This window comes from Musa acuminata, chromosome BXJ2-8, assembly GCF_036884655.1.
Source record: "Musa acuminata AAA Group cultivar baxijiao chromosome BXJ2-8, Cavendish_Baxijiao_AAA, whole genome shotgun sequence".
Classification (NCBI taxonomy): Eukaryota; Viridiplantae; Streptophyta; class Magnoliopsida; order Zingiberales; family Musaceae; genus Musa; species Musa acuminata.
The window spans coordinates 19,821,055-19,833,751 of record NC_088345.1 but is presented as its reverse complement, the minus strand read 5'-3'; the positions used below and the strand labels follow the sequence as shown (position 1 = coordinate 19,833,751).

General features: G+C 38.2%; 1 protein-coding gene and 1 long non-coding RNA gene across 2 annotated transcripts; one reads left to right on the top strand and one right to left on the bottom strand.

The window, feature by feature from the left end:
- Positions 1–3,999: 3,999 nt before the first annotated feature.
- LOC135619319 (alpha-1,3-arabinosyltransferase XAT3-like) lies at positions 4,000–6,179 on the bottom strand. Its single transcript, XM_065121218.1, has 3 exons — positions 6,008–6,179; positions 5,841–5,927; positions 4,000–5,454 (listed from the first exon to the last, which is right to left on the bottom strand). Exons 1-3 carry the CDS (start codon positions 6,135–6,137, stop codon positions 4,253–4,255), a joined length of 1,419 nt encoding a protein of 472 aa, XP_064977290.1. The 5' UTR covers positions 6,138–6,179; the 3' UTR covers positions 4,000–4,252.
- An 82-nt stretch (positions 6,180–6,261) lies between these two features.
- Positions 6,262–8,356, top strand: LOC108951920 (uncharacterized). Its single transcript, XR_001976489.2, has 5 exons — positions 6,262–6,393; positions 6,476–6,674; positions 6,761–6,909; positions 7,079–7,363; positions 7,444–8,356. It is a non-coding gene; the product is annotated as an uncharacterized LOC108951920 (long non-coding RNA).
- Positions 8,357–12,697: the final 4,341 nt, after the last annotated feature.

The following is a 12,697-nucleotide window of genomic DNA, read 5'->3' as shown; positions in this document are numbered from 1 at the left end:
GGATTATTTATGATATGTGTTTAAAGGTGAATCGGTCTCATTATCGTGATCTCATCATGATCCAATTCTCATTGCATAGATCCAAGGACATCACAATATATACATACATATATGCAATAGTTAATATAATGTGATAAACGTCAAAATATAATAAACAAAAAGATTCTGTGTCAAGTCACACGTGTCATTACTCATGTGATTGGTTTGCTGGGCACCTATAAGATATTTATAGGCTCCAATGGCTTCAAAATTGGAACCAAAAAGTGTCTCATCTCAGATTTCTGGGGTACTAGCGGTACCACCACCAATATTGGGCAGTACCATCTCCTTTAGACTGACACTAGGCGGTACCCCCGCTTAGTCTAGGTGGTACCCTCGCTTAGTCTAGGCGGTACCACCGCTTGACAAAGCTCAGATACTGAGCTCTTGCAGTACCACCGCTTGGCAGCTCGACCTGGGAGACTAAATCCCAGGCGGTGCCACCGTCGGCTGTGACTTCAAGTGCTAAATGGGTTGTTCAACCGGCCCAATTCAGCTCTGTTAAAGGCCCAATTGGTCCATAACCGAGTTAGTGGGATTAACTCCCAATCATAACTTAACTTATAGTATAACTACGATAATTAAGATATTTAACTAATTAATCTCTGTCTGGCATCTCACTTGTTCTCTCGGCGAACTTTCGATAAACTTCTCGACGAACTTCCAGCGAACTCCCGACGAACTTTCGGTGAGCTCCAAGCGAACTTCTGGCGAACTCCCGATGAACTTTCAGTGAGCTCCCAACGAAAACTCTTAGTGAGCTCCCGACGAACTCTCTACGAGCTTCCGACAAACTTCCGACATATCGTCCGAATCTTCAACGTATCGTCCGATCTTTGACTCCTGTCCAATATATGCTTTATGCTTTACTACTATCGTAGTTAATCCTGTACACTTATTTCAATATATAGATTAGATCAAATAATTTACCAATTAATTTTATAATCAAATCTGAGATTTAATAATTTTGACTAGATCTTTGGTGTTGTTATTGCTACTCGGCTCTAGTAGTTATATGGAAGGTGAGTCATGAAATTATTTTTAGTCACAAATATAAATCAATGTATAATATTTTTTATAAAATGATTGCTTTAGTCTAAGCTCATGACATGGTCAAATAATCTTATGATCGTAGGTAAGGTTTAGTTCAAAGATAGGTTTCCTAGAGTAGACCCCAAAATGGATGGGTCAAGCTTAATTAGGATGGTTTTATAATAAATATTAGTTTGGGGATATTAGTATTTTGCTATGAGATGATGCTAGTGACCCCTTATTTGTTGGTTACAGAAATGTCGAGAGTTGGAATGCGTTGTACTGTAAGGTTACAATAATGAGAGATGACCTTCGTGTGACTATACAAGATGGAGTCACAAGGATATATGTGGAGTCTGATTATGAGATGTTGATTAAGGTGTTACATAAGATAGCTCCTTCTCCATTAGCTGTATGTAATGTAATTGACGATATTTAGCATGTTTTGAATGTGTTTGATTTCCATGTAATTTTTCAGATGCATAAAGAGGGAAATGGGGTAGCGTCCTAGTTAGCCCAATATATAAAGATAATTAAATCTGCATCTTTTGGAAGAAGAAAGTGACCCTTTTAGCTATATCACTTTTTGTGTTATGGTCTACGAAAAAAATACTCATCCGATTCAATTTTGTACTATGTACCTGAGTTCAATCCTTGTAGACTCATGACCAGACATAATTGTTGCTTCTTCCAATATGCTATTTTGACGCCATCATTGTCAAATGGACTCCTCCACGTGGGTGTTGGTATAAGTTTAACCATAATAATTCTTGGAATCGCAACAGGATCGGGTGAGTAATATAGATCCGATATATTTTGTGGATGAAGGAGACATTAGCACGAAATATAACTTCTTCTGCCTATAAAGCTTTAGCTATTGCAGAAGGTTTGCAATCCACGTGGGTCGTGTGATACATATGTTGACAAATTATAAAGCAACGATGAATCTCCTTAATAAGAAAAACTGTCTTCCATGAATAATATAAATATAATTAATGACATGGAGTTTCTTTCAACAAAATTTTTGGACTACAAGATTATCATATCTTCTATATAAGCAATGAATCAGTGAATTAGCTTGCAAATCAGACAAGAACTCAAGTTTCTTCTACTCTTGGCAGGAAGCGTTGGCATACCTTGGAATTTTTGGTATGTTGTGATTTGAACGGGGCTGCTTGTATGAGATCTAACTACCAATAATAATGGCAACAACGCCATCAAGTCCAACTAATATTCTCCTCGGTCATTCCTCCTTGACAGCTAATTGACTGTACCATTACATGACAAGAATCATATCCCAACTATGACGTGGAATGTAGACACAACCAACTCCATTCACACATCTCCCTCGGAGCAGGGAAATCTTCCATAGATAGTCCAACAAGAGACGTCATCTCAATTTTCGGTGTTTTATAATCAGTAGATCCAAGTTATGACTGGTTTGCCTCGGTACAGTGCTTCTTCGTGTCTTCTTCTATCGTTGTATAACTATAATAAAACGAGACATTGAAAAATATGTTCGTGTGTGACATCATTGCTCACTGATCAAATTATCGATGCCCCATGGTATAAGTATAGTTTTCAAGTGCATTAATGATTCTAGCAATATTCCTTCAGCAAAGGAATCACTTCTTGTTTTCTTTTTATTTTGTTTGGCATGTGACAACCTATATATATCATCTCCTTAGCCCTTAATAGTCTCCAACTCGCTCTAACTTGGATGTTATAGTACTGTATCGGGGGCCGGCGGATGTCTTACTCCATTACCTTCATCTGCTGATACTAGATGCCATGCATTCCACATATTCCTTGGAGTTACAGGAAATTCTTCATACTACACTTGAGTGGCCCGCGTATGTGTCCAGAAATAAGAGCAAGAGAATGCCATGTCATGGGAAAGAAGCTGCATAATTTTCTTCTTCGCTAATGTGTGGTGTGGCATGCTTGCGGAAAGCAGGAGAGAAACAATTGCCGGAAATATAAGAAAGTGACGGGACTACCGACTGAAATGTGATGCCTGATTTGATCTCACGTGGAATATGTAACTCTATCATGCAAAGTTCGTAGCAGACCCAGTATCGTATCAAAAAAGTAATCATGAATGTCTTATATGTTCTTTTAAATGGTGGGCATGATCGTGCTGCTGACCAACAGCAGCCTCTGCTACTTGGGTGGTAGATATGTTCAAGAGGATCACATGCAGCCCGCAGTTTGGTTAGCGTATTCGATCCTCTGGTTTAGATCTTGATGGATACTCACCCCAGAGGTGGACTCTTCGATGGCGTTGGCTTGTGGCCTCTGTTCATCTCTGATAGCTCCACAACACCAAACTAGTCCTAGTAAAAGGAGGGGGTCCACACTGAGGCGACCTGTCTCTTGTACCGGGGACGGTTATTGATTGACCTTCTACTGGGAATTCAGCTATTTGGCATTTCTTGCTGCCATGGCTCCTGTACCGACGTCGTAACACTTGTCTAAATCACAAAGAAATACAAGTATATATGTTTTCCACCATTACAGATACAGGAATTCATGGGTCATCAATCTTACGAATGTGATCAAGACCCTTTCGAGAATGGTGATAACAATGTTCATTTCCGAAGAACGACAAGGAAGAGATCGATGCACCAAATTATTTTCTTCAGCGTCTCCCCTGTTTTCTTTTTTTCCAGCACAAAGAGAGACAAGAATCCTGTTCTAATATATTCTAATAGTGGTAACCCTGAAGCAGGAGAGAGACTCCGTTTTAGGACAATTACTTGTTGCATTATCCAGAAAAATTCATCTTTTACCAATCGCATATAATTTAATTTCCTTTTATTAATGTAAAAAGAAGAAGGAAAACATTAAAAATATAGCACAGTATTTGTAATCAGACTGGCAATGAGGCAGACGCATTTAGTGATGGAGCTATTGTAACATAAAATATAAAGTAATACTACTCTGCATCATATTCAAACTATTCTGGCGTTGATCTTTCTTTTCTCCAGTACACTCGTTGTTTGTAATCACAAGGTGTAAGCATCACTATACTTCCCTATAGCAGCACAATATTATCTATCCAGCCATGCATCTAACTAGCTATATACCGACCTATCCATCCATCTTTCTTGCAACAAGATGATGGGTTATGTTTCTGAAAGAAAAAGAAAAGCGAACAACGGATTCCAGGTGGAAGCAATCACTGAGTCATCTTGCGGCTGTGCGACAATGTGTTGAGAGCCTCTAACAATGTGATCCTCAGCCTGCCCAGATGAGGCTTCACATCTTGGTTCTCCAAGTATGTTCTGCTCAGCTCATTCCAGCCTTTCTTGTGGATTGATTGGGGATCTGTGAACACAGGGTGATCTTTCGGGTATTGGTCACTAAGCGTGCTCTCATCCGCTTGGATGCGGTAGTCCAAGTACCTGAGCTGCATATCTGGTGATGGATTCTCGAAGGTGTCTCTTGCCAGCCACTCCAGGTTGCCCATGGGAACAACCTGGATGAGCACAGCCCCTGCAGGGAGGAAGACGATGTTGGTGAGCCCGGCGCCATGGACTCCGATCATCACGTCGGCGGAGTTCACCAGCCTCGCGAACTTGCCCAAGTCGGTGGCTACATCGGGGTCGGCGATCCTCACGTCGAATCCAAGACTCATGGCCATGTCCGACATCCCCCTCTCGTTCAAGAACACTCTCGAGCTCTTGCGAGATATGATCAGCAACCTGGGCTTCCTCCTTACGTCCCATTGGTCACCCGACGGTTCCGCCGTCGGCCTCTCTAGGCCGTACGCTTTCCTCAGCATCTCCTTGAAGTCCATAATGGAGTATCCGTTTGGAGCCTTGGCAGGGTCGACGCCCAGTTCCTTGTGGAAGTTGAGCCCTATGATCACTCGAGGGAAGCATCGCACCACGTCTTGGTCGTTGTCGGCGTCGATGATCTCGTACTTGGACAGCTGCTTGAGGATTAAGCTGAACTTGCTCAGCCACCAGGATTTTGCGTCAGCGATGACGAATTGGACATCACCATGGAAGTGGTGGGAGGTGATGAACAGGGGGACCAGCACGTCGGTGAAGTCATGGAAGAGGTTTCCGGTGTACCCACCGATCGAGAACACCACCGCAGGGATTGTATAGTTCTCGGTGCAGGTCGGGGCTGGTTCTTGATCTGGGAACGGCTTAATTGTCCATTCTTTGATGTGAGCAAGAGCGGGCCGGTCATGCTTACGGGCATAAGGTTTCATCTTCCATTCTTGGCTTGCCAGGGAAGGGTGCACAAAGATGGTCTGCCAGCTTCCTTTCACCCTCACATCGCCTTCTGCCTCGCAAACATCAGATCTCCGGCTTGTTTCCACACATAATGGTTTCTTGAGATCCATAGCAGCTATTTCTTCCTTTTCCCCTGCAATCAGAAAATTTTTACCAATGCCATTTATGTTCACAAGAAAGGAATTTATGAGTGTAAGCATCTCCGAAAAGGTTTTGGCAAACTATCAGAATCCTCAAGAGTTTCAGCAACAATTATGTTCTTTTTGTGGCTTTAAGGGCATTTTAACTGTACTCAGTTTTGCAACCGACACAAACAAGTGAATGAATGGTGAACATCTTTTTGTGAATCATTGATCAGTAAGCGCTCTAAGTTCCACATTTCAGTTCTTGCAGATCACTAACTCGCACAATTGCTCCTGTCACCACATGAACCAGGTTTCATATTCTTTTCTTTCTTCGCAGTCCATATTATTCTTCTAGCTATCTAAATTCTCCGAGGACTTATGCTAATGAACTTACCTTTTGAAGCAGGGTCGCCTCTCTTGGCTGTCACCATCCTTAGAGCTTCCATGGCTAGTTCCAATTCGGTAGACTCCTGCAACTTACCTGCAAGAAGAGCAACGGTGTTCTCAAGAACAGAAGACCGCAACAGTCAAGGAAGGCAGCATCTGAAGTGAAGGACAGACCAAATGGAACCGCACAGTAGCGAGCCTTGATAAGAGAGATGATGCAGAGAGAAAGAAGCATGGATGCTATGATGAAGGCATTTCCTGTCCTCCTTGCCTCAGGCCTGGGGGAGGTCCTGAGAGGCTTCATTTTTACTTATTTTCTTCCCAACTCCCTCTTGTTCCTTCTCTTTCAGACTTGCGAGTTTTATACCAAGGAGAGGAGGGGATCCAATTCCTTCATTGGCTTACTCGACCACATGGAGCCCATTCCAACCCAGTCGATGGGCAGCCGCTCGTCTACAGTATCGGAAGACGCACCGACAGCGTCGAGGTTTGTTTTCACCTGAGACTTAACCATCACCGCGACGATTTCGTTCAGTATAATTCCTCGTTTTCACCTTCTGGTAAACCCCTGCATCAAGCCTCAGTTTTGCACTGTTCAAATGTCCACCGACTTCATTGTCTTTCTCTGACTGATACCGACAGGACAACGTCTGTGATAGTGACGACTTAAAGATCCAACGCAAGACTTACGAATCCATACACAATTTTAGTTGGTCAAACTCTCCTAATGAGGCTGTAGTTGTCATGTTAATCCTCTCTGGAATGAACCTTTCATGTTGTATAAATTCTAACAGCGGATCTGCAACTAGGGAGCAGTATACGAGACAATTGATATCGGGAGGTATGACCAGAAATGTACAGACTACATATTTCATGGAACATTGTATTAGTCCAAGTATAATAATTCCCCTCAAATCCGTAATGCAGGAACAAGAAAAAGAGACTGAGCAATCATTCGCCTGGCGGCTTGGAAACTTCGATTAAAGGATGTAGCAAGACAGAGCTAACAGGGGAAGACTTCAACGTTTAGAGCTGAACACGAAACTTGTCGGTGCATAGAATGCCTTCGTAGGCCTGTGAGTATGATGCTTCTTCTCGTTTCTCCACAAAAGAATTATTGAACGGATATCATCCGACTAATTCTTAGTTGCAAGTTTAATTTCTATATTAAATACAAACACGAAAAATCTCAACGTATTGTATAGCAGCTGGCTGAGGAAGACTTTTGACAGCGTCGTTTTGTAGGGACTCGGACAACTAATTTCTTCTAGTTCATCATTCGGAATGCTCGCCTTGAGGAGCAAATGTATTGGAATTTTTCTTGTATTTGGTTAACCTCTATTCATTCTTGCTATTCCAACTTTAAACCTCGGCTCTTCAGTAAAAAGCACTACTGGCCATTTCAAGACTCTTAAGATTAGAGTGGTTTACTACATCAGCTGCCAACGACAGACTACACCATCCATAGCAACTATTTTGTCTTCTTCAACGACAGTAACGTGTCAGAGTTATTGAGAGTGAATGCTCTAGGTGCTGCTTTGATTTCACCTTTCTTTCTTGTCTTCCTTTTCCAAGGTCTCATGGTCATATATAGCTTTTGCGGTTGACAGGTAAGCGAAAGTGAACTGGAATACCAATTCGTAAATCCAGATGTTACCAAAACTTTGATGTTCAAGAAGAATTCTGTAGATGAGCTGGAATGTGGTCCTTCGGAGTAGTTCTCCACAAGCTCTCATGGACCTTCACTTATAACATCTTTATTTGGGTAGCAGTTGGGAGAAATTTTTGACACGTCAGGTTATCCCTACTATCATACGGTGATGGCTTATAATTGGGGTGCACTTTTACCCTCTTTTGTCTCCCTCTGGGATAAAGATGGGTAATTATTCCATCAGCGCTCCGTAATGGCTGGAGTTTAAAAGGAAAGAAAGCAGCTTTTAAGTGTTGCCTATTCGGAAAAGACTTGCGCATTGGGTCGAGTAAGATTATTGCAGTTGGAGAGGGAGTAGCTCAGAATGAGCAGCCAGGACTGAGAACCAGTGAGAGTGGTGTCCTCGAATGTTCCTCTGACATGAAGAAAAAGGTGTAGAGATCCATATTCATGATGAAGTGGTAGCAGCGCCACAGGTCGCTCATAACTGTGAACAAGAGCCTCGCAAAAAGTTTAAGCGGTGCAGTATTTTTCAGTGGACACTGTTGCCAGCCCCGTCGAACATCTTTTATGAGATGCACATCTGATGCCAAATTGTGGTTCTCGTGCAGACGCTGGCCATCAAACTCATCCTTTTGACTTATCTTAATGAAAAAATAGCTGCGTTTCGGCCAAGTTCAATGGTCAGGGCAGGATGATCACTAATTATTTGTACCGTGAGACAAGGTTTTTTTTCTTACTAAGTACAAGAGAATGTTCTTTCAAGAAATTTTTTTTGGATGAATTCCATAAATTTTTTTTGCTTTTCTCAGGAAGTGCCACTATTTTCAGAATTTGGTAATAGTATTTTTTTACTTAATACCTGGAGTACCCTCAACTATTTTATTTTTATTTTATTCTCTCATTTTTCTCGATGGACCGGTGAATCAATCCAATTATAATGTTTTTATACTATGTTATATAGTATTTTCAGTAAAACCAAAAAACTTATAACATATTATAAAATGCTATAATATTAATTTTTTAGTATTACTGAAAATATTAGGATATTATGTAAAATATTATAAACATAATATTTTTTTACATAATTTATAAATAAATATGTTTTTATTACATTACAGTATTATAAAAAATATTATAACATAATGTAAAAATACTATAATTGAACCGATTCACCTTATGGATTAATTTATACGAAAATGAGAAAAAATGGGTAATTGATTAGGGATATTCTAGGTATTAGACAAAAAAAAATGTATTGATAACAAATTCTAAAAATCAAGGATACTTTCCCAAAAACAAAAAAGTCTAAATGGGAATTCACCAAAACTTCTTTTCAATATACGTAAATGATTTTCCTAAGAGTATATGCTTGTATTCTTGTCAATTGTTTTCTTTGTTGTATATATGGTCATGAGTCATGGATAGAGTTACCATCTAAGTTCACTTAATTTTAAATAATATTTAAAAATACATATTCAAGTCAATGTAGTGAGCCAATTATATTCAAAAGTTAAAAATGCCTTGAGAGTTGATCAATTTCTATAAATACTCATAGAAGAAATTTATTAGGATGTAAAGACGATAATGAATACCTCAAATATTTTCTATTTTATAGTAGCGGAAAAGGCCTTAGAGGTAGAGGAAACCAAGCAAAGAATTTTTCAAGCCCAAAAGATACACTACAGCCATGATATGCCAAGGAAAGATATTATTTTTAATAATAGGACCCTATAATAGATTCTAGACATTAAAAGAAAATGATACCAAGGTGAAAAATAGCGAGGTAACCCAAATGCCCTACTTAAGGAAAAGTGGGTAAAACATCCTAATCTTTGAAGCTAGCTCAAGCATACGGACCCACTTACTTTGAATATAGGAAGCATCAGATAGGAAGAATATCTTAAAAGAAAATGATTATGTTTCCAATATGAAAAGCTAGGATATTTAGTAAGGAATTAAAAAATAATCTCATCAAAACAAAACAAAAATATACCAAGCAAAGTCTTTGTGATGACCAAGACAAAAGTAGAGGCTATCTCATCCTTCTTTGTGATGGATTATATTAAAAAGTTTAAAGAGTTATCTCGATTTACATCCCTCATTATTATCACTAATACTTTAAGGGTGGATTAATTTCTATAAGGACTCAGAGCAAAAATTTATTGGAATGTGAAGATAATGAATGCCTTAGATATTCCATATTTCATAGTACTCGAAAAGATCTTGGAGGCAAAGGAGGTCGAGAAAAAATTTTTTTAAGCCCAATTGATGTACTGTAACAATGATAAACCAAGGAAGGATATTAATTTTAGTAACAAGGCCTCACAATAGATTTTGGATAAAAAAAAAAAACTAAGTTAAGGATAGCAATAGGGCTAACCCAAATGCCCTATATACTACATTATATAGTATTTTTAATAAAACCAAAAAAATATAACATAATATAAAAATAATAAAATATAGTTTTTTATTATTACTAAAAACATTATAATATATGTAAAATATTATAAACACAATATTTTTTACATAATTTATAAAAAATATTTTTTATTACATTATAGTATTATTGAAAACATTATAACACAATGTAAAAATACTATAATTGGACCCATTCATCCTATGGATTAATTTATAGGAAAAAAAAAAAAAAAGATAGGTGACTGAGGATATTTTAGGTTTTAGGCAAAAAAGAAAAGGTATTGATAAAAAAATCTAGAAATCAAGGATACTTTCCCAATAAAAAAAGAAGTCTAAACAGGAATTACCCAAACTTCTTTCCGATTTATGTAAATAACTTTCCAATATTCTTATTAATTGTTTTCTTTGTTGTATCTATGGTCATAACAATTGGATAGAGTTCAATCTAAGTTCACCTAATTTAAAATGACATTTAAAAATACATATTCAAGTCAATGTAGTAAGCTTATTATATTCAAGAGTTAAAAATGCCTTGAGAGTTGATCAATTTCTATACGGACTTAGAGAATAAATTTATCGGGATATAAAGATGATAATGAATACCCCAAATATTTTCTATTTTATAGTAGTGGAAAAGGCCTTAAGGTAGAGGAGACTAAGCAAAAAAATTTTCAAGCCCAACAAACACACTACAACCATGATATGCTAAGGAAAGATAATGAAGGCCCTAGGTATTCCCTATTTCATAGTAGTGGAAAAGACCTTGAAAGCAAAGGAGGTCGAGAAATTTTTTTTTCAAACCCAATATATGTACCACAACAATGATATACAAAGAAAGGATGTTAATTTTAGCAACAGGGCCTCACAATAAATTTTGAATAACAAAAAAAAAAAACACCTAAGTCAAGGATAGCAATAGGGGTAACCCAAATGTCCTACATAATGAATGGTGGGTTAGATGTCCCAATCTTTTCTGCCAGCTTAGACGCAAAGACCCATTTGCTCTAAATGAAGAAAGGTAAATGGTTATGTTTTCATGTGAAAAGTCAAGACATTTAGTAGAGAACTGTATAACAATCTCTTCAGAATATAAAAGAGTATCGGGCAAGTCTTTATGATGATAAAGATAGAAGCAAAAACTAGCTTATTAATAATCTCAAGTGAGATATTTATTTATGATATTTTTCTTGCATACATTAATTGATTTTGGCACTATATATTCTTTTGCATTAATAGCTTACGTGGAGAAACTAAGCAAATCATCTAAAACATTAGATGTTATGTATTGCATAATTATTCTACCAATGCATATAATGTATTCAAGTAAGGGATTGGGATCTTATCTAATTTAGATTGTTAACAAATAATTAATTATAGATATGATAATATTGAATATATAAGATTTTGATATTATATTAGATATAGATTGGTTGTCTAAATATCATGCTTTCATTGATTGGAATAAGAAGAGGATAATATTTCAACCTTAGTAGAGTTTGTATTTGTTAGTTTTAAAGAAAAAATGTCAATATTTTTATCTCAATAATGAAAGCAAGGAGACTTTTAAATAGTGGATGCATAAGATATCTAAGAATGTAATTGACACTAGGGTGGAACTAAAGGTCGAGCTAGAGGATGTCAGTTGTGAGTGAATTCCTTTAGGTGTTGTTAGGATCAAGAACGACACTAAGAGGGGGGGCGGGGGGATAGTGAATTAGTATAGTGGATAAAAACGATCAATTTAAATGATTTCGAAAAACATCGTTCGATGAAGTTCTAAGTTCGGCGAAAACCATTAGTTAGACTCGAATAAGTTTGCATGTGAGTAGTGAAGAGGGGATTGGACAATTTGCAATGAAGTAAAGTAAAATATAGTAAAGAGATTAAGCAGTAAGAAAAGAACACACCGGAATTTATAGTGGTTTAGTCGTTGTGACCTACATCCACTTCCGATTCCTCCTCCGTCGAGATCACCGACATCTACTAATGGTCTCCCTTCAATATACGAAGACCAACCACTTCTTTACAGCACTTTCTCCTTTTTATGGGTTTAGGAGATAACCCTTACAAGCCTCACACCTCTTCTTGGATAATTACAAAGCTAAAGAGAAAGAGGAAGAGGACTCTTACACTTTTACAATATTTTTTATACCCTAACACTTAAAATTTTTTTCACACTTAGATATTACTTTGTTACCCTTTCATGTAGAAAAGAGTGGGGTATTTATAGGCCCCATTGACTTCAAAATTAGAGCTACAAAGTGTCTCATCCTGGGTTTCCGAGGTACTATGGTGCCATCGCCAGTACTGGGCGATACCACCATTTGACACTCTAACACTTGGTGGTACCATTGTCTAGTTTGGCGGTACCACCACCTGACAGAGTCTTAGATACTGAGCTCTGGCAATACCACCGCCTGACAATAATAACTGCCGACGGTACCACCGCCTAAACTACTTGGGAGATCGCTCCCTGGTTTGCCAGTGCCATCACAAAATAGGATCTAGCAACCTGGTTTGGCCTTGAATTCGGCCCAAACTAGTCCACTTACGGGCTAAATTGGCCTTTAACAGGGTTAATGGGATTACCTCTCAAACCTAACCCTGATTATATGTTAACTATGATTTTTAAGGCCTAGATTTCTTCCAACGAGCTTTTGACGATCTTTCGGTAGACTTCTGACGATCTCTCGACAATCTTCCAATGGACTTCCGGTAAGCTCCTGGACTTCACGACGATCTTCTTAGTGAGTTTTGACGAGCTTCTTCTCGGTCAATTCCGATAGCATTTC